Source organism: Periplaneta americana, chromosome 1, assembly GCF_040183065.1.
Source record: "Periplaneta americana isolate PAMFEO1 chromosome 1, P.americana_PAMFEO1_priV1, whole genome shotgun sequence".
NCBI classification, from domain to species: Eukaryota; Metazoa; Arthropoda; class Insecta; order Blattodea; family Blattidae; genus Periplaneta; species Periplaneta americana.
In genome coordinates, this window is record NC_091117.1 from 176,920,424 (window position 1) to 176,946,562 (window position 26,139).

General features: G+C 34.4%; 1 protein-coding gene across 2 annotated transcripts in view; it reads left to right on the plus strand.

Moving 5' to 3' along the window:
- The window catches only part of LOC138704731 (hemicentin-1-like), a 148,727-nt gene that overhangs the window by 81,746 nt on the left and 40,842 nt on the right, over positions 1-26,139 (plus strand). For both annotated transcript variants that reach the window (XM_069832910.1, XM_069832903.1), the window contains 5 exons: positions 2,167-2,326; positions 8,212-8,357; positions 10,310-10,463; positions 19,186-19,328; positions 24,654-24,813. In XM_069832910.1, coding sequence (XP_069689011.1) covers positions 2,167-2,326; positions 8,212-8,357; positions 10,310-10,463; positions 19,186-19,328; positions 24,654-24,813 — 763 coding nt within the window. The remainder of the gene's footprint in view (positions 1-2,166; positions 2,327-8,211; positions 8,358-10,309; positions 10,464-19,185; positions 19,329-24,653; positions 24,814-26,139) is intronic.

The following is a 26,139-nucleotide window of genomic DNA, read 5'->3' on the forward strand; positions in this document are numbered from 1 at the left end:
CCTACTTTTATTTTCCATATTTTTCCATATTTTAGAGTTTAGTACATATTTTCGTTAATTTCCATATATTTTCCATATTTCATATAAAACAGTCCATATTATATTAGGTTTAACAATAAAACAAAACAAAATTCCATTAACTTTTAAAAATACATTTCAACAATAGAGATTTAAACACATGTTCAGTAATCCCTTTAACATCAGAGTTATTTGAAAATTAGCAGTCCTATCAACAATGGGAAAGTAAGTTACAAAACTGTATTAATTTAATTTAAAATTTTTAACAGACTTCAGTTGTGCAGCTCAACAGTTAAATGCCAGTCAGAGTACACATAGGTTCAGTTTTGTAAATCATACTATAAAGACGGTAAATATGCCAAAAGTACGTCATTCAGTCAATTTAAAATCAAAACTAACAAGTTACATTTCAGAATTTAAAGAAGATGGTTTATCAACTGACAATAAAATATTATTTTGTAATTTGTGTCAGTGTGCAGTATCATCTACACAAAAGTTCCTGGTGCAACAACACATTACAACTAGTAAACATCAGGCCAACAAACAACTAAATTCCAAGCAGAGACAATTGTTTTTAACACAACCAACAACATCGAATGTAAGATCTGAGTTTAACATCGACCTGTGCCGTTCTCTCATCTCTGCTGATATTCCTCTCTACAAACTAAAGAATAAGGTCTTCAGGGAATTCCTTGAAAAATATACTCAACATACAATCCCGGATGAGTCAACACTTAGGAAGACGTATGCTCCATCCATCTACGATGAGACAATACAGAAGATAAGAGATGAAATTAAAGATAGTTCAATTTGGGTTTCCATTGATGAGACTCCCGACAAAGAAGGTAGACTTGTTGGTAATGTAGTTATCGGTTTGTTAAGTGAACAATATTCTGAACGAATTCTTTTACATTGTGATGTTCTAGAAAAGTGCAATAACAAAACTATAGTTAAACTGTTCAACGAAGCTATGGGTATCCTGTGGCCAAAGGGTATTATGTACGATAATGTGTTATTCTTTATTAGCGATGCTGCCCCTTATATGGTCAAAGCTGGACAAGCATTATCTGTTGTATATCCTAAATTGACTCATTTTACTTGTGTGGCGCATGCATTTCATCGTGTGGCAGAAGTGGTCAGAGACAATTTCCCTAAAGTAGATTTGTTGATTTCATCAGTGAAAAAAGTATTTCTCAAAGCTCCCAGTAGAGTTAACGTGTTGAAAGAAATGTACCCTGAAATTCCATTGCCACCAAAGCCAATTTTAACTAGATGGGGTACATGGCTAGAAGCAGTTGAATATTATGCCGAACATATAGACTCTATTAACAATGTTCTCCTTGCATTGGACTCTGAAGATGCAGTCTCAATTGATACTGCGAAAACAGTTACCTGTGACATAAGTGTGAAGAATGACTTAGCTCACATTCAGCATACATATTCATGCATCATAAAAACGCTCAAAAGTCTCCAAAATAGGCACCTTTCACTATCTGAAAGTTTTGAAATTATAAATAGTACTGTGGAACAACTGAATCGTGGTAGAGGTAAAGTTGCAGATGCAGTAAGAGCTAAGGTGGACACTGTACTTTCAAAAAACCCTGGATATGAAGAACTACAAAAGGTTGTTGCTGTGATGAGTGGTGAATCAACAGTGAAGATTAACTTGGACTTATCCCCAGCAGACATTGTGAAATTGAATTATGTACCAGTTACTTCTTGTGACGTCGAACGCTCTTTTAGTCAGTATAAATCTATCCTCAGAGACAATAGAAGAAGATTCACTTTTCAGCACTTGAAAGAAATGTTTGTAACCTATTGTTATGGTAACAGACAATAAAAATTGTGTTTTGATGAAACTACATTGGAAGATAAGGTACGTCCATTATATTTTTTGTTTAGTTTGATTAAAATGTACCAATATTTAACGTACATAGTCATTTTTTTTATAATTTTAAGTCCATATTTAATTCCATATTTTGGTAAAAATCCATATTTAATTCCATATTTTGGTAAAAATAACTACATATATATTTACATATTTCATATATTTTTAGTCCATATAAATCCGTTCCCTGGTCATGACTCGTGATGAACTTCATCTGTATATTAATCAATGAAAAGTGATTTCATTAATTTTTTACACAGTTGACTGTGGGAAAATCGCGCTTCTGTGATCGAACTTTAGAATATGATGCTACAAAAGGATTCATATTGGCAGCTGCAACAACTGAAGAATCAGGAGAGTACAAATGTAACGCCCAGCTTGGGATGGATAGAGAGAGCATCAATATCTACCTTTACATCAGTAAGTCGCTTCTCATATTGGTGATCTGATTTCAGTTCTCATGATAGTTTACAGACAGCCCTTTGTTAACGTCAGTAATCTGTTCTTGAAAATCAGACGTCCTTCACACAGACGATAATCGAGAGTCAATTTCCTTTATTTTAATTTGGAGAGAATATAACTTCTTAGAAAGTACATACGAGTGTAATATAATCAGTGCCGTAAGCAGAATTTTGTCAAGGGGGAGATCACTATTAAAATTGTTTAGATTTTATACTATCGATATTTTAAATTTTATGTATTACTGTTATTATTATTATTATTATTATTATTACTATTATTATTATTATTATTATTATTATTATTATTATTATTATTATTATTATTATTCGCTGAGTTTTCACAGGAGGATGTGAAACTAGTTCCGGGAAGAACGCTCGTCACAACATCGTCACGGTGCTGCTGCGAAGAAACATTTGCCCATCTGAAATTTTCACTAACTTCGTGAGAATCACTAAGGGTGCTATGCATAGACATTTCACTAGCCCGCACTACGAGCGTGCTAAACTTGCCCCAGCTATCGAGTGATTAGTTGTACAGGATTCATATCATATCATATCATATCATATCATATCATATCATATCATATCATATCATATCATATCATATCATATCATATCATAACATAACATAACATATCATATATCATATGATAACATAACATAACATAACATAACATAACATAACATAACATAACATAACATAACATAACATAACATAACATAACATATCATATATCATATCATATCATATCATATCATATCATATCATATCATATCATATCATATCATATCATATCATATCATATATCATATCATATATCATATCATATCATATCATATCATATCATATCATATCACATCATATCTCATATCACATCATATCTCATATCACATCATATATCATATCATATCATATCATATCATATCATATCATATCATATCATATCATATCATATCATTTCATATATCATATCAATCATATCATATCATATATCATATCATATCATATATATCATATCATATATCATATCATATCATATCATATCATATCATATCATATCATATCATATCATATCATATCATATCATATCATATCATATCATATCGCTAACACTGGTTTATGAATACGAAAAACGTTAGTTCGCTGATCATCCACCGGAAGCCCGCGCTAAGAATGTATATGAAGCGACTTTTTGCTTAAAAAAAATGTAAAATTGAGCTTTGCGGTCGCTTAGACATATCAAAGAACCCGGAACGATAATGTGAAGTTTATATAAAAAATTTGAAGTGTCAAATGCACAAAATGTTAAACGAACATTTCACAATAAAGTCAGAACTCAAACTAACGTACGGGTGAATACCGCTCTTAAAATGAGTTTAAAATCGACAATGCACAATATTTAACAATATCTGCGCTGCAGAACTCTCAAAACAACCTTTTCAATATGTTTCACAAGTTAAATTTTATATTGTGTTATTATTTTATTACATGGTCGGATCTAGGCGGTAGGCCTCTCTATAATAAAGATAGCATTGTTATAATTCGAATGTGCCACAGCACCAAGCACAGGAATTATATTGAAAAAGAGGTAGGAGGACTATACCTTATGTCGATATAGATTTTGTTACTCTGACAGTGAAAAGCTAGAGAAGGGAAAACAATACTCAAATACTCAAATCTAAATTTGTCATTTTTTTTTCAAAACGTTCAAGGGAGGTTCAAATCCGGTAACTCTCCCTTTGCGTACGCCCTTGAATATAACAAACTATCACTTTCGGATTTTAAAAGCTTATAAAATCACTTGTGATCACCTATGTTTGTTAACAAACAATTTATACAGGGTGTTTCTGAGGTGGTGTTACAAACTGTTAGGGATGATGGCGAAGGGCACATGTATCAATTTGAGATAAGGAATCCTGGTCCGGAAATGACCGAGTCCAAAGTTACAAACAAAAATAGTTATGTGGAAATGAAATAATTTTATTCTTCTGTACACATTATTTATGTGTATTTATCTGTACATCTTACACATACTGTATTTATCTGACGTTGTTTACGTTGTCTACTTACAGTATTCCGTTCAGTGCGCTGTCTGAGGGATGGGGACAGAAAACAACACTAAAGCAATGCAGATAGCGTAATGTGTAACGGACATGGTCGGTCCTGATATGCACGTCTGTAGACAGCAGTGTATGTGTACAAATTGCAGTGCCCAGTCGATCAGTCCAGTGAAATGGAGGAATACGAGAGCGGAATATGCAGACCTGATTTTCGAATGTGGATGAGCCAATGGGAACAGTAGACAAGCTCACAGATTGTATCGGTGCAAGTACCCACATAGGAGACATCCGGCCCATACCATTTTTCCACGACTGGTCCAAAGGTTAAGGGAAGGGGGGCACGTGGTGCCAAATTACAATTCCATTTCCACATAATTATTTTTGCTTATAATTAGACTTCGTGGAATTGCCACGAGAATCGCAAGGTTTACTACGCACCCGGTATAGACTGTATGAGAAAGGGACGTGCAACGGATGGAGTATGCCTCTGATGTAAACACTGAGCAGTATACTGCGGTTACAATAAAACCTGTATCCTGCATTCAAGAAATATAATGAATGATCATTGAATTAGGAAATGTCTAAACATGTAAATACACAATTATTTTATGGTGAGATATATTAACTCTTAAAATTTAATGTAATATACTCACATCATTCTTGAATATGTGCATTGCAGTGAAGAGTTACGTACATTTTGAGCGACTGCAAAGTAATCTCCTCCGATGGTCACTTAAACAATTTTTATATTGGGAAAATGTACGTTCAACATCACACGATGTAACAGGTGCATATTTGAAGAACGGAAAGTCACTACTTTTTAGTACACCAACTTCAGACGTCTTGTCGTGACCTGATACCACATCATTTATATTACGAAGTTGTGAATAGGCAGAATTTTTAGCAATAATGTTTCTCAACTTACATTTCACTTTTTCTGAAATTAGTGAATTTTTATTTTGGATAACGGTTTGTGATACTTTATCCACTATATTAAGGGCTTCTGAGAGTTGTAGTTTAGACGATTCTAACAGGGTGATGCTTTTGCACACGATTTTAAAATTAGAGTCACTGAACACAATATCTTCCAATATTCAGAAGGCAATTATTTTATAGCTGCAACAGCGGAACTGTCTGTGCTATTCAATGCATCAATTACCTCCATTATTTTGCCGTAATGTTCTACATAATAATTAACAGCATCCAACCACGTTCCCCAACGGGTCAAGACTGGCTGCGGGGGTAAGGGTATTCCAGGGGCAATTCTTTGGAACATCAACACTCTCATTGTAGTATGTATGTTTGAATTCTTGTCTGCACTGAACAAATGTTAAGCTTTGACTATTCCAACCACAGTAATGCAAAAACAAGTGCTTACATAGCTATACATTAGCTGTAGCTGCTCTATCTATTTGGACCGGTCACAACTCTTAACATGAACTGCTTATACTACGAGACCGGGCGGTCGCTCACCTCCTCTATACTACCGTACATCGGCAACCTGATAGCATGCTGCGTGTGGCAATTCAACGAAGTCTACTTATAATTTTCGACTCAGTCATTTCCGGACCATGGTTCCTTATCTCAGATTGATACATGTGCCCTTCGCAATCATGCCTGAAAGTTTGTAACACCACCTCGGAAACACCCTGTATGTACAGTACTTCTGATCACCATACAACTAATCCTTTGTTAGTAAATAGTTGATTGTGTTCACAATTAGCATGGCTTACGACACGACACGGAAAATGACATAGGACAGAAATTAAAAAATATATATAATTCGAGTAGGACTAGGTATATCGCTATTTGAAAGTTAAGAACAATATACAGAAATATAAAGAAAATTGACTATTATCATGTTAACAGAATGGAGGTGCATCGCATGTAGAAACAAGTGTTCGAGATTCAGCTTAAGGACTATAGTGGAAGCTCTTAAGTTCGACAGAAAACAAGTTCGACATTCTATAGTTCGACTGTTTACGTAGGAGAATTAGACACGCCCCTATACAGCCACTAAGAAATGGGTTTGCCATTTGAATGGGAATTGGTTCTGTGTCTTGTAGTGATACTTTTGTTAAAGGAAAACAGAATATTTTATTGATCAGGATATCCATATTTAATCACTGATTTTAAATTAATGAACTCTTCTTTTCTATTTGAGAACTGTGCCGTTTGTGAGACGGAACTGTCGAAACCCACTGTGGTAGTAGAAGCGCATACACAAGTCTCGGGGCGGGCAGGAAATGCAAGTACAGTACTGTATTCGTTGATGGATAACCAATAAGAATCTGTATTCATTTCACCTACCACACTCACTATCCTTATTGAACTGAATTTTCAATTCTGTTCAGTCGAGCTTAGGAGAGTCCACTGTATGTCTAACAGAATGTTCAGCAACTGAGAAGTATAATTTTTTCTTTGTCTTTGCTACCAAAATAAATACATAATCAGAGCAACCAAAATACTAAATTTTCTTCGAACATGTAAACGATATTTATAATTACTCTTGTATTTTAAATAATATTTTATTTTCTCAAATAAAAATATAGATGTTAAGGAATTTTCTTTCTAGATGCCAGAATTATAACTTCAAAGTTGACTGGAAGACAATTTATAATTTTAATTATGCATTTGGAATTATTAATACATATTTCTAAAATAAATTATGTATAGGAATACTCCACATTTATAGTGATAATGAATGTTCTTTTTCATATTAGTAATTTATAAAATATTCCGAATTCCATGATGAGGATTCAATACTACACGGTCCTCCATATATGACACCCCTCTCATGCTGTAAGCTCAACGGCATTTTACGCCTCACGTAGCTTTTGAGAAATCAGCAGCGGTATACGGTTGTAACTTTAGTTTATAAAACATGTTTAGCTAGGAAAATGTTTATAAATAACTCAAAATTGAATATGAGTGCATCTTACTTGTGTCAGAAGATATGTTCAAAGTGTCCTTCAGTTTAAATACATTTTTTTAACATCTCCGAAGAGTGTTCTGAAATAGCCTACTGGATTAATCTCGGATATTTTCTTCCACTTTTACATAACTTAATACCACAAAAATTCACTGGCATTTGCTATACACAGTTCTCAAACACAATGGCTTTCACTACACTACGTACGAATGAGTAACCCCTTCAGCATTTTCAAATGATTAGAAAAAAAAAGTCCACACCTGTGGAGTAACGGATGGCGCGTCTAGCCGCGAAACCAGGTGGCCCGGGTTCGATTCCCGGTCGGGGAAAGTTATCTGGTTGAGGTTTTTTCCGGGGTTTTCCCTCAACCCAATATGAGCAAATGCTGGGTAACTTTCGGTGTTGGACCCCGGACTCATTTCATCGGCATTATCACCTTCATTTCATTCAGACGCTAAATAACCTAAGATGTTGATAAAGCGTCGTAAAATAACCTACTAAAATAAAAAAAAAAAATTAGAAAAAAAAAAACAATAACTTGCACTACACCATGCGCGAATGAATAATCCCTTCAGTATTTTCAAATATAAAAAAACACAAAAGCTTGTACTACGCTACGTACGAATAAGTAATTCATTCAGTAATACACAACAAACTTAGGTGAACTGAACGTATGCAACGCTCGACAAATGCTCTTGAATTTTGTACGACAGATGCATTGTGGGAGGCAATATTTCTGTATGTCCTGTGGCGTCATATACGGAGGACTCTGTGGTTCTATTTGTGCTGTCAAAAGTTATTCAATGAAAATAGAAATACTGTTGTTAAACAATGTTTTCATTTTCTGTTAGATCCTCAGCCGCAACTTTTAACCAAAATTCCAAATCGCTACATTGATGCTGATACACACAAAACTGCTGTATTTCCATGTATCCCAAGCAATCGGACCATCCAAGTGAAGATGTATGAAGAAGTTTACAGCGGAACCATGAGAGAGGTAAATTAAAATTTAATTTGAATTGTAAACAATTTTACTATTATTAATATACACAAATTCTAGAACTCCCCTGAAAGAGAGCGATCTCATCGCTGCGTTATCAAGACACAGGCACAGTCTAGTATATACAGTCGCGAAGCTCAATACGTAGTAAATATGCAAACATTAGGTAGTTGCTCACCACTAGGATCGCTAATATCGCCTCATTACAGGCAATGCAAACTAGAACCGTCACAGTCTATTGTTTCTAGCACCCTCAAAACTCAAGCTTCGTGACTGTATATAGTAGACTGTGACACAGGTAAGATTGCGGAAAAAACATTGAAGCCGAGGAAGGAAATCGACGGAATGACATTTGGCGATTCATTAGCCATTTGCAACAACAGCAATCGGAAACAGAACATTTAGTAACCCAGGTCCTTGGTGGGCATACAAATATTAGGCAACTAGTAAATAAACGGTATATAAATAATTAAACCAGAATTTTCAACATTGTCGGTAATTACCAAAATTACAAAGATAGGAATTAAACGTTTCGATATCTTTGAGCGATATCATACGATTTGAAATTATATAGTGACCCTCAAGATGAACAATAGATGTATCTTCTGTATTACATATGTAATATGTATAACATAATTGAAATGACAATAAATTCCTCGGCACTTTCCTTGCAGTTTTCCTTGTTCGACTTTTAGGGAAATGGACGAATTTTCTATGTGGACATTTCTAAACACTGGACATTTTCGTAGAGAGGAATTATTGCACAGTGGACCATATCTCACTTAACCGTAAATACCATCTTTCAGAACAGATTGTGGCAGCCTTGCGAACATGTTTTAGTAGTACGCGTTACTCACGAGTATGTTTGTCAGCAGAGTGTCTACTGAAGGACACGTAACGTAATGTATACCCCGTGCACACTTTCTACTCATTCTAACGTTGTTGGACTAAGAAAACAGTCTTTACTCATGTACGTATTCCAGAACACTCATGGAGTTTTTGTTAAGTGACAGACTTTATGAGCATCACTCTTCTCTCAATGCCCTCAGAGTGCCAACCTTACGGAGAAGCAATCAAGCAGCTCGTCTATCATTCAAACAAAGATATTTAAATTAGACGAATGAAGAATGAATTCACATTATTTTTTTTTCTGATTAGTCTAGATCCAGTTTTCGGCCCGATGGAAAGCGTATCAGAGTTAGGCGTCAACTTAGGTCGGAAATAAGACTTCATCATGCTCAAGAAGTTGACAGCTACAGAGTTGGTTTAGCCATGTTATGGGCAGTAGTGATTAAGCACAGAAAATTAGAGTTCCTTTTTTCCGGAAAGAGCAATGAATAAAATTAAAAGTTGTACTTTAATTCTGTCCTGCAACCAATTGTGGGACCATTTGCTGACATCCTGGAAGAAAATTTCACTTTCATGCTTGGCAAGACCCCTGTCCATACTGCTCGACCAGTTTGTGAATGGTTTCTGCAGGAAGAGATTTCTTTATTATCCTGGCCTGCCCTGTCACCGGACCTTATTACAAACTTTCTAATTCACGCACGACAGTGATCATTTGATTTTCAGCTTGCCGATGTTATTAAAAACTTGGATTCTTTTCAATATGTACGATGTTATCCATTTTATTAAAATGTTTCCACAATTTTACTCAACTTAAAAACATTTCAGTTATTGCTTAGTTTTCAACACTAAAAACAGAAATATTTCAACTTGATTTAAAGTGTTTTTTTAGGTAAAATAATATTCATTTTACTGTTCTAGATTATAAATAAAGGAAATCATACACTTTCCCTTGCATTTTTTTGAGCAGTGTATTTTCTTTTATTTTGTTGAATAGACTATTCTCTAACTAGTCCATTCAATTATCTTCACCACTTGCATTATTATTGTACTGTAATGTGATATTAAGTATTACCTTTCTCCTTTTTCTTACAACATTTCAGGTGACTCTTGGATCTTCTTCATATCGTACACGACTCGTGACTTATGATCCTGGCTCCGGATTCACCATGAGTTCTGTGTCGTACTCAGATACTGGGCGCTTCACATGTGTAGCCCAATATAACAATGTAAACGAGTCACTTGATTTCTATTTGCGTAAGTAGCTTAAATTTTACACAATTTTTCATTCTTTCAATAGCACTAAAGTACACAGTGTCCAAATAAAATGTAACTTTTATTACTATATTATATTTTAACAAGTAAAGTGGACAGACCTTAATTCATTCCTGTGTTGACTTCTTGAAGTTATAAATGTTCAAAAATGATCACCATCAGCGCCAGTGCATTGTTGACAACGACGTGCAGCAGAGAGATAGGTCTATATTCTCTTGTTCTCTTATTTCAAATTCTGCGCACCGCTACTCCAATCTATTTGGCTTCTCGTTTTCAAAATTTATCCGCATATCATCAGGTAAGTACAAGATCTCATCATAACAATTTACTCATTATATCCTACCACAAGACATCTTTATATTCTTCATCTTATACAGTTTCAGTTGCTAGAAATTGGAAGTCGCTTCAGAGTGATGTAAGGGGTTGTTGGACAATAACTTCATTTAGGTCAAAATTACATAAATTCTTACTTAACAAATTAATTGCTGATTAATATTTGTTACATATGATGAAACTAGTATCTGTCCATTCTTATTATTATCATGAATTTCTTTAAATAGATTTACAAAACCTCTAATGGCAATTACATTAATATTCTTATTATAGAAATATATTTTAGATTTATGCATATATATTTTTTTCTCCCTGTAACATAGTTCTAGTAAGCTTATATTAAATTAATTTTCATCATTTTACTAGCTATCTCAAATCTCAAATTGAATTAAATTAGCTCATAAATTAAGTTACTACTTTACCTTATAGGTTTATCTAAATTTAAATAGATATGTAGTCTACTAGTTGTTAAAACTTAACTGAAGAATATTGCTGGAGAACCTTTTAAGTGTAGTGTAAATATTCGTAATTTAAATATATATTCTATTGATTAAGGCTGGTTGAGTGGAAGAGAAGGCCTTATGGCCTTAACTCTGCCAGCGAAAATAAAACATTATTATTATTATTATTATTATTATTATTATTATTATTATTATTATTATTATTATTATACGTGCTGTATTATTTTTGGCAGAATATCAGCACAGGTCGTTTCAATTTCGTGTTTAAAGTCCGGCAGTCTTCTTAATTTTGTGGCGTACACACAGTTAAAGTTTATTTGCGTGAAGTCAGGATATCGAGATGGATACTCCATATTTCCTCTTGCTCCTACCTCCAAGGGAAAGTCATATCGCGGAAATGTCTGTGTCAGCGTGGGGCTTAAAACTAACAATCTTCATCCAAAAGCATGTCATATTTACGAGGTATGTCTCGCAACATTGTTAAATAAGCGACACCTGTGACTGTCGCTTCAAAGAAAAATGATCCTATTATTGATTTGGAAAGCAAGCTGGATCATACTATATTCCTGGTAGACTAACCGCTCGTTCTTCGTGAATTTTCGTTGATAGGCCTAAAGTAAAAAAAAATATATATATATGTAGATTAACAGTACATTTAAGTTTAAAAGTGGCTTCCTCTGACCAAACAATTATCGATCTTGAGAAGCTTCTCTTTCTGTGTCGAACGCATGCGCTGCTCTGGCCCAAGGCCGAGCTAAGCCTCTGTATATAATATTCTAGCATTATTTATATCACTGTGCCTTAATTTTTAATTTTATGTGTGACTTTAACGTTCAAGAAGTATATATATTTTTATTGGGACATTCTGTGTGTCAATAGGAATGGGACACCACTTGAGAAATGTATCATTTCTAGGGGGTAAAAACAATTCCCTTATGCCTTTGCAATTTGTATGTTCAGGTTTACATTAGGGGTACAGCCACATCTATACTAATAATAAATCTGTAGCCGAAATTTTTCTGGTAATTTTCGATTTTCCAAAAATAATTGGTTCTAACATATATAATTAACCACCCTGAAACCGAAAATCGCTTTTTTTTATTTTTGTTTGTATGTCTGTCTGTCTGTATGTTTGTTACCTTTTCACGCGATAATGGCTGAACGGATTTCGATGAAAATTGGAATATAAATTAAGTTCGTTGTAACTTAGATTTTAGGCTATATGGCATTCAAAACACATTATTTAAAAGGGGGGTTAGAAGGGAGCCTGAATTAAATAAATCGAAATATCTCGCTTATTATTGATTTTTGTGAAAAATGTTACATAACAAAAGTTTCTTTACAAATAATTTGCGATAAGTTTTATTCCTTGAAAAGTTTTGATAGGACTGATATTTAATGAGATAAATGAGTTTTAAAATTAAAATAACTGCCATCTAAGGCCGTGTAATGAATTAAAAAACAAATGACTTCGTCTATAAGGGGCCTTGGACAGCAACAATCGAAAGCTATGAAAGATAGCATACAGAGAATGTTTCTGTGTTTGTATGAAGTAATATCGGAAGCTAAATTAACCGATTTGTAGGGTAAACTAGGGTCCGTTGGACAGTCGGGCATGTTGGACACTCTGTACTTTAACGTGTTACCACGCCACTTGTGGGCACCACATTCTGCTAGAAGTCAATGACGGAAGTAGCCCCACTCGTGCCTACTTCCGTCATTGACTTCTAGCTGACTGTGATGCCCACAAGTGGCGTGGTAACACGTTAAAGTATGGAGTGCCCAACATGCCCGACTGTCCAACAGACCCTAGTTTACCCTATAATTAATTATGATTTCACCATTGGAAAGTGTAGTTCCTTTAGATGGACATAATGCTATAATCCCATTTACTGAATACGTAGAAAACAAGGGTTAAAATTAACTTATTACCATAATTCAATGGAAACCTATAACAAGTAAAATAAAGTATACACATTAAATCTAAATGATGTCAATGTTCATTAAACTATGGTTGCATGTAATAAAAATTAGAACCATGTTAAAGGAATTGTCATTGCACCAATTAGTGGTCTCTGGACCAAAATGATCGCATTTTAATTATTTGGATGCAATTTAAATTAAGTAACATATTAAACGATTTATCCTTCTATCAAACACGAATGTTCCCTGGATCAAATGTCCTATTTTAATTATGTAATTACTTTACATTTATTTCTAACGGGTGCAGCGGAGCGCACGGGTACGGCTAGTTTTTAATATACAGAAAATCAATATGTTGGAATCAGGTTAGTTGCGTCCACCCACTTATTCAATTACTGGTCAGTTGTGTCCCTTGGTGTTCATAAATAATACATCTCGTGATTCACACTGTCTTTATAATACACTGAAACATTTCTGTATAGCTTTCGATTCTTTTTTTTGGCAGCAAAAAGAAACATAGAGATACATATAGGCCTATATTTCATTAACAAATCCGTGAATCATGAAGATTTGAGTAAAGTATTTAGGACAACTTTTGAATGTTCCGTCAATATACGAAGTACTACTTCCACTTAACACACTTAAATTTGTCGCTGTTGAAAACTTATTTTCTTATCACTATCATTTATCATTAAAAATTCTTCACCGGTGTTTGTTTTAATGTCTATGTGTTCCAGTGCACCATGTGTTTCTGTCCGACTTTTTGGCAATTTCGGATGAACAGATGTTCGAGATCTTCTAACATTACTTTCTACATCCTTAAGTTTCAAGTGATTGTTTAATTTCTGTCTGTTTAACACTTTTCGTCTTCTTTTTCGTGGTTATGTTGTTAGAAACTATCGATTATCGTATTTTTTAAATCAAGCTTTATATAATACTTGCACGTTCTTTTGCATCAGACACATCGCTGAACATCTCTTTACAGATCCTTGTGAAATCGGAATTTATAACCGTCCACTATATTTCTCACTCCTGATCACATCCATAATATACGTTTTACTGTAGCACTACCACAGTCTATTATATACAATCACGAAGCTCAATACGTAGTAAATATGCATCCATAGATAGTTGCTAACCACTAGGATCGCTACTATCGCCTCATCACATACAATGAGAAATAGTACCTGCACAGTCTATTGGTCTTAGTACTCTCACAACTCAAGCTTCGTGACTGTATATACTAGACTGTGGCACTACGGTCTCAAAGCAAGGTCTGCATAAACAAACAAACAAATGCCACCAGAGACCAGCTCAGTTATCTAGCTGAGCAGGTAGAGAGGACGCAACTAACCGACCTCTCAATAGGGATATCTTATGCCAAGTTTTACCGATACATGGCAGGAGCGTTCCATGCGGCCCATCATGCTGTACGGCTATATTATGTCATATGCTATAGTTGATTGCATTTTCCCGCTTGGTTTTTTGTGAGTGTCAAAATTATATTTGTAATTATTTTGTATAACTTAGTATAATTTAATATAATTCAGTATTTTTTTTACCTCATAGTTTAATTTAATTTATTTTACAATAAATAATAGCGTGAACTTGTATAATACTCAGCAATTCCCTTTAAGAGATGGATGGGGAAATCTGCAATATGCAGAATATATCCATAGATACGAGTAAACTGAATATTCATGAATGTAAATGAGAACTTTGAGAACGAGGTGCACGAATAAAAATAAATAAATAAAATAGGAACTTTGTCGAAGGTGAATATTGCCCCTTTGATCATTAGTACTGTAAGTACCGTACGCTAAACACTAAATATGCAGCCACCAATGTGTTTTTTTTTATAGGGAAGGGACTATCGAGATTGAATTCCTCGTATTTTTTTCTCTAGTTGCAGAAAGATCAAATGCAATATTTGATAAGATGATATAGTATGATCGCAGTAGTATCACGACTATTCCTGTGTTTTGTAGGTTAAGGACATGCATTTTTGAATACTATGTAGGATGATTTTGAAAACTTGAAGTAAAAATATGGTTTTAATAATTAGTATACAGCATATTAAAAACATTATTCACGAAATGAATTTCACTATGGATCGTCATGGATAATAAACATCCCAATTAAACGAGAGTTTACTTCAGAGAGTCCTAGAAGTACTGAATACAATCTAAAACTAACATAGCTTACTGTCAAGGTTACACATGATTCTATTAATTTTTCTTTTCCCTCTTCCAAAATGAAACTGTAGCCAGCAATTCCTTACTTGAAGTAGTTATTTTTGTTTAATAGCTAGCACTTTCGAGGCGCAATTTAATTAGTTAAATTTTTAGGGTTTAAAACATATATTCAGAACATTTCGGGATCTGAATGAAGACAGAAGGCTTTCCCTGGTTTTTACATATAGGAACACAACAAAAATTTGACATTTTGAGTTGTTCTTTAAAAGTATTTAGGGCCGTTTATATAAACCATTTAATCTTAGATCAGAGGTTAAATTGATCCTTGTTCTAGCTGAACTTGGAATTTTGTGTTGTATAAAGTCTAATCCGAGATTAATTTGTCTCAAACTAAAGTCAACTTTGACTGAAGAAATTTCTCCGATTAAGTTAGATGATCCAAGTTCAGTTAGGCCTATTTCTTTTCTGTTTGAAATATACGAGTGGCAGACTGTGCAAATAGAATAACCATTGTTATTAATATTAATAGATATGGTAGTTACACTTATATATATATATTTTTTTTTTCAATTTCTTGCCTTAATACATAAACAATCTTATATTTTATAAGGCTCTATCGTGTACAGCAGTATCAAGTAACATAACCTATAATTATATTATGTTTATAACAACCATTAATTATTAATGATCAGGGAACGGATTTATATGGACTAAAAATATATGAAATATGTAAATATATATGTAGTTATTTTTACCAAAATATGGAATTAAATATGGATTTTTACCAAAATATGGAATTAAATATGGACTTAAAATTATAAAAAAATGACTATGTACGTTAAATATTGGTACATTTTAATCAAACTAAACAAAAAATATAATGGACGTACCTTATCTTCCAATGTAGTTTCATCAAAACACAATTTTTATTGTCTGTTACCATAACAATAGGTTACAAACATTTCTTTCAAGTGCTGAAAAGTGAATCTTCTTCTATTGTCTCTGAGGATAGATTTATACTGACTAAAAGAGCGTTCGACGTCACAAGAAGTAACTGGTACATAATTCAATTTCACAATGTCTGCTGGGGATAAGTCCAAGTTAATCTTCACTGTTGATTCACCACTCATCACAGCAACAACCTTTTGTAGTTCTTCATATCCAGGGTTTTTTGAAAGTACAGTGTCCACCTTAGCTCTTACTGCATCTGCAACTTTACCTCTACCACGATTCAGTTGTTCCACAGTACTATTTATAATTTCAAAACTTTCAGATAGTGAAAGGTGCCTATTTTGGAGACTTTTGAGCGTTTTTATGATGCATGAAAATGTATGCTGAATGTGAGCTAAGTCATTCTTCACACTTATGTCACAGGTAACTGTTTTCGCAGTATCAATTGAGACTGCATCTTCAGAGTCCAATGCAAGGAGAACATTGTTAATAGAGTCTATATGTTCGGCATAATATTCAACTGCTTCTAGCCATGTACCCCATCTAGTTAAAATTGGCTTTGGTGGCAATGGAATTTCAGGGTACATTTCTTTCAACACGTTAACTCTACTGGGAGCTTTGAGAAATACTTTTTTCACTGATGAAATCAACAAATCTACTTTAGGGAAATTGTCTCTGACCACTTCTGCCACACGATGAAATGCATGCGCCACACAAGTAAAATGAGTCAATTTAGGATATACAACAGATAATGCTTGTCCAGCTTTGACCATATAAGGGGCAGCATCGCTAATAAAGAATAACACATTATCGTACATAATACCCTTTGGCCACAGGATACCCATAGCTTCGTTGAACAGTTTAACTATAGTTTTGTTATTGCACTTTTCTAGAACATCACAATGTAAAAGAATTCGTTCAGAATATTGTTCACTTAACAAACCGATAACTACATTACCAACAAGTCTACCTTCTTTGTCGGGAGTCTCATCAATGGAAACCCAAATTGAACTATCTTTAATTTCATCTCTTATCTTCTGTATTGTCTCATCGTAGATGGATGGAGCATACGTCTTCCTAAGTGTTGACTCATCCGGGATTGTATGTTGAGTATATTTTTCAAGGAATTCCCTGAAGACCTTATTCTTTAGTTTGTAGAGAGGAATATCAGCAGAGATGAGAGAACGGCACAGGTCGATGTTAAACTCAGATCTTACATTCGATGTTGTTGGTTGTGTTAAAAACAATTGTCTCTGCTTGGAATTTAGTTGTTTGTTGGCCTGATGTTTACTAGTTGTAATGTGTTGTTGCACCAGGAACTTTTGTGTAGATGATACTGCACACTGACACAAATTACAAAATAATATTTTATTGTCAGTTGATAAACCATCTTCTTTAAATTCTGAAATGTAACTTGTTAGTTTTGATTTTAAATTGACTGAATGACGTACTTTTGGCATATTTACCGTCTTTATAGTATGATTTACAAAACTGAACCTATGTGTACTCTGACTGGCATTTAACTGTTGAGCTGCACAACTGAAGTCTGTTAAAAATTTTAAATTAAATTAATACAGTTTTGTAACTTACTTTCCCATTGTTGATAGGACTGCTAATTTTCAAATAACTCTGATGTTAAAGGGATTACTGAACATGTGTTTAAATCTCTATTGTTGAAATGTATTTTTAAAAGTTAATGGAATTTTGTTTTGTTTTATTGTTAAACCTAATATAATATGGACTGTTTTATATGAAATATGGAAAATATATGGAAATTAACGAAAATATGTACTAAACTCTAAAATATGGAAAAATATGGAAAATAAAAGTAGGATTTTTCAACCCTACACATTGTGAAACATAAAGATAATGCAAAATATAAATTATATTAGCTTTATAAGTAAATATGTATTTACATATAAATCCTTTCCCTGTTAATGATTGTGATAGGTACATTCATAAATTTTCAATTTGTCGTTTTATAAAGCTTTATTATGTTTAGCAGTATCAAACACCATAACATGATAACAATTTGGAGAACAGTCAACCTTCTTCTTATTGTTCGCCATTATTTACATTGCACAAATAAACCAGTGTCTCCAACAGTGTGTACGGAAAGTCGCCAAAAAGTAGTTGTAAAGTCGCTAGATTTCTCATTATCAACAAAGAAAGATTAAATTTTGTCACTATGGGGTGCTAAAAAGTTCGCTAAACCCCTATTTAAGCAATACAAAAGTTAAAAGAAATTATTATTGAAAAAGAATTAAAGTCACTAGATTGGCAACACTGAACAAGCTTGTACAACATGGTCGGCGCATCACGTATTTCACCTGTTTATGCGATATTGCTAAATCCTTTTCACGTGAACTTAGATTGCATTTGAACCAAGGTAATTTGATCGCAGAAAAGTTTTATACAATAGAAGAAGAATCTGAACTCTGTTCACTTTTCGATCTTCGATCAAAGTTGATCTTTAGTCAGGGAGTTTTATACAATTGGGTCTTAATGTACTAATACACTACGTAAATCCTCGATGTTTATATATCGGAAAACAAATGCACACGCAAAGCGCATCCCTCAAAGTACACGCGCGCTATCTCTTGGTGCTAGTTTAGGATATCCCTATTAGGACGCAACTCACCGCCATCCGTTTGGAACCATACGTGCTATTAACTGAGCTATAGAGACGGTCTACATGTAATTCTAGCTCCCAGAATAACCTAAAATACATTTTTTGTTAACAATTTACCTATAATTATACTTTAATCTTATCCCTCCTGAATTATTTGTAAAGTGGTGAACATCTGGTCTTTTCTTTTAATCACTTGCAATTCTGTTCAGGTGGTAGAATTGGATTATTCCTTGACACCAGTCATGTTGTTGTTGCTGATGAAGGTGGTAAAGCTGTGATACCATGTCGGCCGAACACTTATGATTCAGATGTTATCTTGTACAAAGGTCGAAATTCTTGGAGTCAAAGAGAAGTAAGTATCCATCCGTAAGGGTAACAGTCACTTGTTTATTTATCTTTTTGAAGCATTACAAGAAATGGTTGGAGACAGAAACAGGTCACTAGACCTACTACTTGAAAGCAGAGTTTAAGTTAGAAAATAAATAATTGTCGCAAAAATGCACAAATGAAAAATTATCCATTTTGAATCTTGCGTACACCACTTTTAACACTTAAATATAATTAATTGATGAACTATTGGACTTACTCGTGTTAAATATGTAATATTTGTCCGGCTTACAGCTGTTTCAGTGCTTCACGCACCATCATCAGAGCCTACTAGATCGCGACGTCATCTCGAACTTCTCTGCCTGTTAAGAGGGTGTGTTATATTGTTGGAAGATGTTGAAGTGTGGAGTCGAATAGTGTGTGTGTACTGAAATTGATCTGTGTGTTGAGGATTTGATCGGGGTGTGTTTTAGTGTGTTTGTATATTTCGTATTGTTCTAGTGTGTTGAGTTTTTGGTTCTTGGGTTGTGTGTGTTTAGGATTTCCATGTACGTAATTATGTTATTGTATGTGTGGTTAGTATATAGTAAGCTATAACCAGAGGACACAATACATCTACATACGCCGATCACATAACCAATACTAACCATACATACAATAACATAAATACGGACATGGAAATCCTACACACACAACCCAAGAACCAAAAACTCAACACACTAGAACAATACGAAATATACAAACACACTAAAACACACCCCTATCAAATCCTCAACACACAGATCAATTTCAGTACACACACACACTATTCGACTCCACACTTCAACACCTTCTAACAATAAGACACACCCTCTTAACAGGCAGAGAAGTTCGAGATGACGCCGCGATCTAGTAGGCTCTGATGATGGTGCGTGAAGCACTGAAACAGCTGTAAGCAAGACAAATATTGCATATTTAACACGAGTAAGTCCACTAGTTCATCAATTAATGAAAAATTATATTTGTGCATATTCCGAAATGCTTGTGCAATATTATAAAACATTTTGCAGAAAGACAAAATTAATAAAGTATGCAGGAACAAAAATTATACAATTTGTTTCTTGGAATTTTATTACTTTCAATCCATCTTATCATATTATATAAACAATATTTATATAAGTAAATCATTAGACGTAGGTACATTTAGAATCAATTACTGTTGAATTTACATCACATTAAAATACGTTATTTTATGGGCACTCGAAACATTGAAAATCTTTACCACTAGGCTAGCAGAGTGCTAACTCTTTTTACTGAAAGGCGGTTTCTAATTCCAGCTTCTACAAGATTCATGCAACTAAATCCTCGCTCACAATTTACAGTATGGAATGAAATTATATAGGCTAAATCAATTAGAAGAAATTCTTCACTGAACTTACGCGAATTGCACCAACTATTTGAAATCAATTCCTGAACATCTATTGCTCATGTACCTTTTCGAACATTACCCATGCCATTAGCACTTCATTTAAATTAAGATTAGTTCATACACATCTCTGATTTCATTTTCTCCATTACCATCTTCGTTTCTGAAGTCTAATTTGGTTGTCGCATTTTTGTGCATTTACATTCAAAGTTTGTTGCATTTTTAGAAGTCGAGTAGCAAAATTCGACAAATGCGACTGTGACTTAAACTCTGCTTGAAAGGATGACGATAATGAATCATAATGAAGCACTACATTACTTTCGTATTACATATTACTAAACCAGTAACTTTATTAATGATTTAGGTTTGCTTAAGAAATTAATTTCTCCTGCTTCGAGCCCTACTCTTTGATTTTGTCCGAAGCACAGTCCATAAATAGTGACACTGGTAAAGCATCAACTTTATAAAATGCTAATTTTCATTACTCCGTCATTCACAATATTGTATGAAAAATATGTACCTGTATAGTGGAGATGGGACTCGATACTCGCGATATCTCGATCCCTACGATACTCAGTAGTATCGAAGCATGTCTAAAACATCGAGATAAGTACTCGATATCTTTTCGATACTTTCAATTTCTGCATTTCAAATAATATTCAATCCTAAATCCAAGAATTTCAACACGTAGTGATCATGTTAAGATCCTCTCTCCAAAAGGCAAAAATTATTGTATTGTCGGACCATCGGATCTGTGCCCCTTCAGCGCTGTCGTCGTTCTTGAAAACGTTAACGTCTATACTCACTCCATTCCACCCGATTTCCTCCCACCACGTTAAACAGCAAGCCACGAACCTTGCGGAATAGGGATGTTGCCAAACTTCCGTCAAACGGTATCATAAATAACTGGCCCTCCATGCTACAATATCATTTCTTTCAATCAAAATACATCTTGTATTTCTACATTTTTTTAAACCTAAATCCCATCTCTCGAATCACTTTCCGCAGCGTTTCTCTCCAACCTTGGAAAATATCGTCTCTCGCAACTTTCAGTAATTTCTTCAATGTCGGAACTTCATTCTACACGGTATACAATTCTTGTATCTTTCTTCTTAAAATACATCGGTTCATATCATCTACAAGAATTAAAGGTTCCCTTGGTCTGTTCTTCCCTGGTGATTCTAGCGTTTCATCTCCTGCACAGCCTCCCTCTCTCCTGATTTTCTTTGTTAGGCGCTCTGACCTGCCTATATAAGTTACATAAAATGTTGTATTATTAGTATTAGTTAAATAAGTAATTTCAATACGTAATCAATTGAAATAAAATAAGCCCCACCTATGATCGCAGCTGCTCTTATCGTTGCCCGATTTATAGAAAACAGATATTGACCTGTTTGTTTCTCTTCGTCGCAAAATGCTATTACGTACTTTCTTAATAATATTTCTTTCGCCACTCCGTGCTACAGTATTCATGTTGAGTTGACAACACTGGACTACAAGTGCAAATAAACTGTCCCGCAAGAGGGCTCAAAATTGTGAGTAGTGGGAGAGAGAAAGGGAGAGAGCTAGAAAAGAGACAGATAAGAATGCAGGGAGAGAAATGAATTACCGAGGCTGAGAAGGAATTAGGGTTCAGTTCGCATATCTTACGGGGGCACAGATCCGATGGTCCGACCTGACAAGCACAGTTCCCTCAATTGGTGACTAGAAAACAGAAATATACCTGTTCTGTGTCCAATACAATGCATGTATCGCTTCTACACTTTTCCTATTGCCAGTCGGTTGAATTAGTGAATAATGAATAACAAAAACTGGGGGTGTGGGAGCAGGACCGACCTTTCACCTTATAGCTGGCAACTTGTCAAAACAGCGTAAGTTATAAATAACTATATAAACAATACCGTAAATATAAAAGAAGAATAAACCGTAGATTCGTGGAACTAGTTACAATACTTGTAATATAAAATAAAAGCAGTGATGAGAGGGGATGAAAACGATGGTGCGAGAAGAGACGAAGAGTCATAATATAGACATTCTTCCCAGTGTATTGTGTAGTGAACAGTGTGACACCTAGGGCCGATTGTATAAACCATTTAATCTTAGATCAGAGGTTAAATTGATCCTCGTTCTAGCTGAACTTGGAATTTTGAGTTGTCTAATCTGAGATTAATTTGTCTTAAACTAAAGTCAACTTTGACTGAAGAAATTTCTCTGATTAAGTTAGATGATCCAAGTTCAGTTATTTCTTTTCTGTTTGAAATATACGAGTGGCAGATTCTGTAAAAAGAATAACCATTATTATTAGGCCTAATATTAATAGATATGGTAGATACATTTATATATATTTTTTTCAATTTCTTGCCTTAATGCACAAACATTCTTATATTTTATCGTGTTCAGCAGTTATCAAATAACATGACCTATAATTATATAATGTTTATAACAACCATTAATTATTAATGGATATGATAAGTACATTCATAAATTTTCAATTAACTGTATTACTAAACGAAAATTGTCGTTTTATAAAGCTTTATTATGTTTAGCAGTATCAAGCACCATAACATGATAACAATTTGGAGAACGGTCAACCTTCTTCTTATTGTTCTCCATTATTTACAATGCACAAAACAAACCAGTGTCTCCAACAGAGTGTACGGAAAGTCGCCAAAAAGTAATTGGAAAGTCGCTAGATTTCTCATTATCAACAAAGAAAGATTCTATTTGGTCACTATGGGGTGCTAAAAAGGTCGCTAAATCCCTATTTAAGCTATATAACAGTTAAAAGAAAATGTCGTTGAAAAATAGTTAAAGTCGCTAAATTGGCGACACTGAACAAACCCATACAACATGGCCTGCGCATCACATACTTCACCTGTTTATGGGATGTTGCCAAATCCTTTTCACGTGAACTTAGATTGCATTTGAACCAAGGTAATTTGATCGCAGAAAAGTTTTATACAATAGAAGAAGTGTCTGAACTCGGTTCACTTTCCGATCTTCGATCAAAGTTGATCTTTAGTCAGGGAGTTTTATACAATTGGGCCCTAATGTATCTCTGACTCAACGTTGTCCAGACTAGAGTCATATGGACTTTCGCACATTAGGCGCTTTACATATTATTATTATTAAAATACTATAATCAGAATTGTCTATAAAAATATCATATTATACTTTTCCTAACCCTTCCCTCTCAGCTTCGAGATTTCTTTTAGCAGTTACTGTCAATACTGTAGTGTGAGTAGCTCGTTTGTGTCTAACTATTCAACAGCCTGCAGTAGGCCTACATTCTGTATCATTCAAAAAATTTACAAAGGTGCTTTTAACAACTGACTATCGAGTATCGGGTATCGGTGTCAAACTTTTGGTATCGGTATCGGGTATCGTGTATCGACAAAAAGCAATATCTTTCCATCCCTACTATATAGGCTATTGGTATAGAGTAGTCTTCTACATCTATCACTGCAATTTAATAATATTTGCAGGCTACATAAGAATAAGCCACGAATAAGGAATAACATTGAATGAAAACACCACAAGAATACAGGAAGACGTCATACAGACGAAATTGTCGAGTTATAGAATTAAAATAAATGTTCCAGTATTAGCAGTATACAATAAACATTCGAGAACGGCAAACCGAAACGTGCAAAGAACTTAAAAAATACATGCACACATCAACAGTTCTGATCTATGATTAATGATGATGCCAATGACTATGACGTTTACGATGATGAAGCTAAGATTATAATGTAATGATAATTATCGGAACACTATACTATGTAATAGGCTTGTTAGTATCTCATATAATTGTAATTATAATTGTAATTTGTATTCTTAATATTGTAGTTGTAATCCCCCAGTAGAGGGGAAGAGAAGGCCTGATGGCCTTATCTCTACCAGGTTAAATAAATAAATAAAAATAATCTTTATGTTATTGACTAGATCCACATGGGCAAACAGCCAACCTACAACCAGACGGTCACCTACAATGCACGGGAAGGTTTTACATTCGATGCTGTGTACCGCGAAAATTTCGGCTGGTACAAATGTAGAACCACTGTTTGGTCAGACAGTGACATTCTGGAAATCTATTTGGATGTCCGTAAGTACACTAAAGGGCAGTAAATTAATAGCTTTTAAATTTGAATAGAAAAAAGTCTTCGGGAAACTAAATATTAAAGTAAATTCTCTGTAATCTATATTTTAAAATATGATCATGATTAAATAATAGCTACAGTCATTGTTGAATTAATTTACATTAATTTAATTTATTTATTTTGAAGTAGGGCTAATATTTATTATTATTTTTGTCTGCCGCCTTGGCTCTGTGAATAGCGCATGCGCTTCTCGTCCAAGCGGTCCGTGGTTCGATTCCCGGCGTGTACAACAGATGATTATCTTTTGTCTAGGGAAATGGGTGTTTGTACCTTGTCATATTTGTCTCAACGGTGACCTTGTGCCGTGCTGATCACACAACCAGTGAGGTCTGCAAACCATACCCTCTTCCCTTCGTGTCGAAAAAAAAGTACACTATTTTTTACTTAATTACGAGGGCTAATCAAGAAAAAGAGACTAATTTTTTCACAGATGTTTATTAGTCTATTTCAGTGTTTATATGATTTTTTAAAGTAGTCCCTTTCCACTTGAATGCACTTGTTATAGTAGGTCTATTTCTTTCAGCTCTCGAACACATGATGCAGGCCATAACATAAAACTGTGACGTTTCAATCAAAAAGGTATAATTCGTACAGATTTACTTTCAAAATGAATTTAGAAACTGAAAAGTCCAAAAATGGCAACTATAACACAAAAAGGGTGATTAACCTATCACTAAGGAAGTACGCCTTTCCACGCGATACAGTTCCTCGAACACTGGCCTGTGTCGAATCTTAGTTATAGATAAGCAGTGCCAATTGTCACATTCATCGGGCGTCGATCCCGAGATATAGGTATTGTAATAAATTCCGTCCTGTATGAGTCGCGAAACGAACCTCAAGCCATCTGAACTTTCACTTCGTGCCACGAGACACCGTCAGCCAATAAAAGCAAACATGGACGTGAAAAATGTTAATTAGAAAAATATATATTAGGCGCATTATTTTATCCTAAGGTTCGGCCTAGCACCTTAGACAGACTGCAGCAGAATGCAATCTCGGAGACCTAGACAATGGAATATTATCTAACATGAAGAACGTTTGAGTAGAAAATATGGTCGACACTGATTCAGGACATAACAATGCAGACTTAGATAACCGAGAGTCAAAGTCGAGACTCGAGGGGTTATTTGCTTGATATCTCAGAGGTCACCACAAATTAAGTAGGAGCTTTCGAACTGATTAAAGCATCAGGATCGTTTAATTAACTCCATACTTTTCATATAAGAGATAGGCACAATGAGATGGTCAGAACTGATCTAATCAGATTCCAC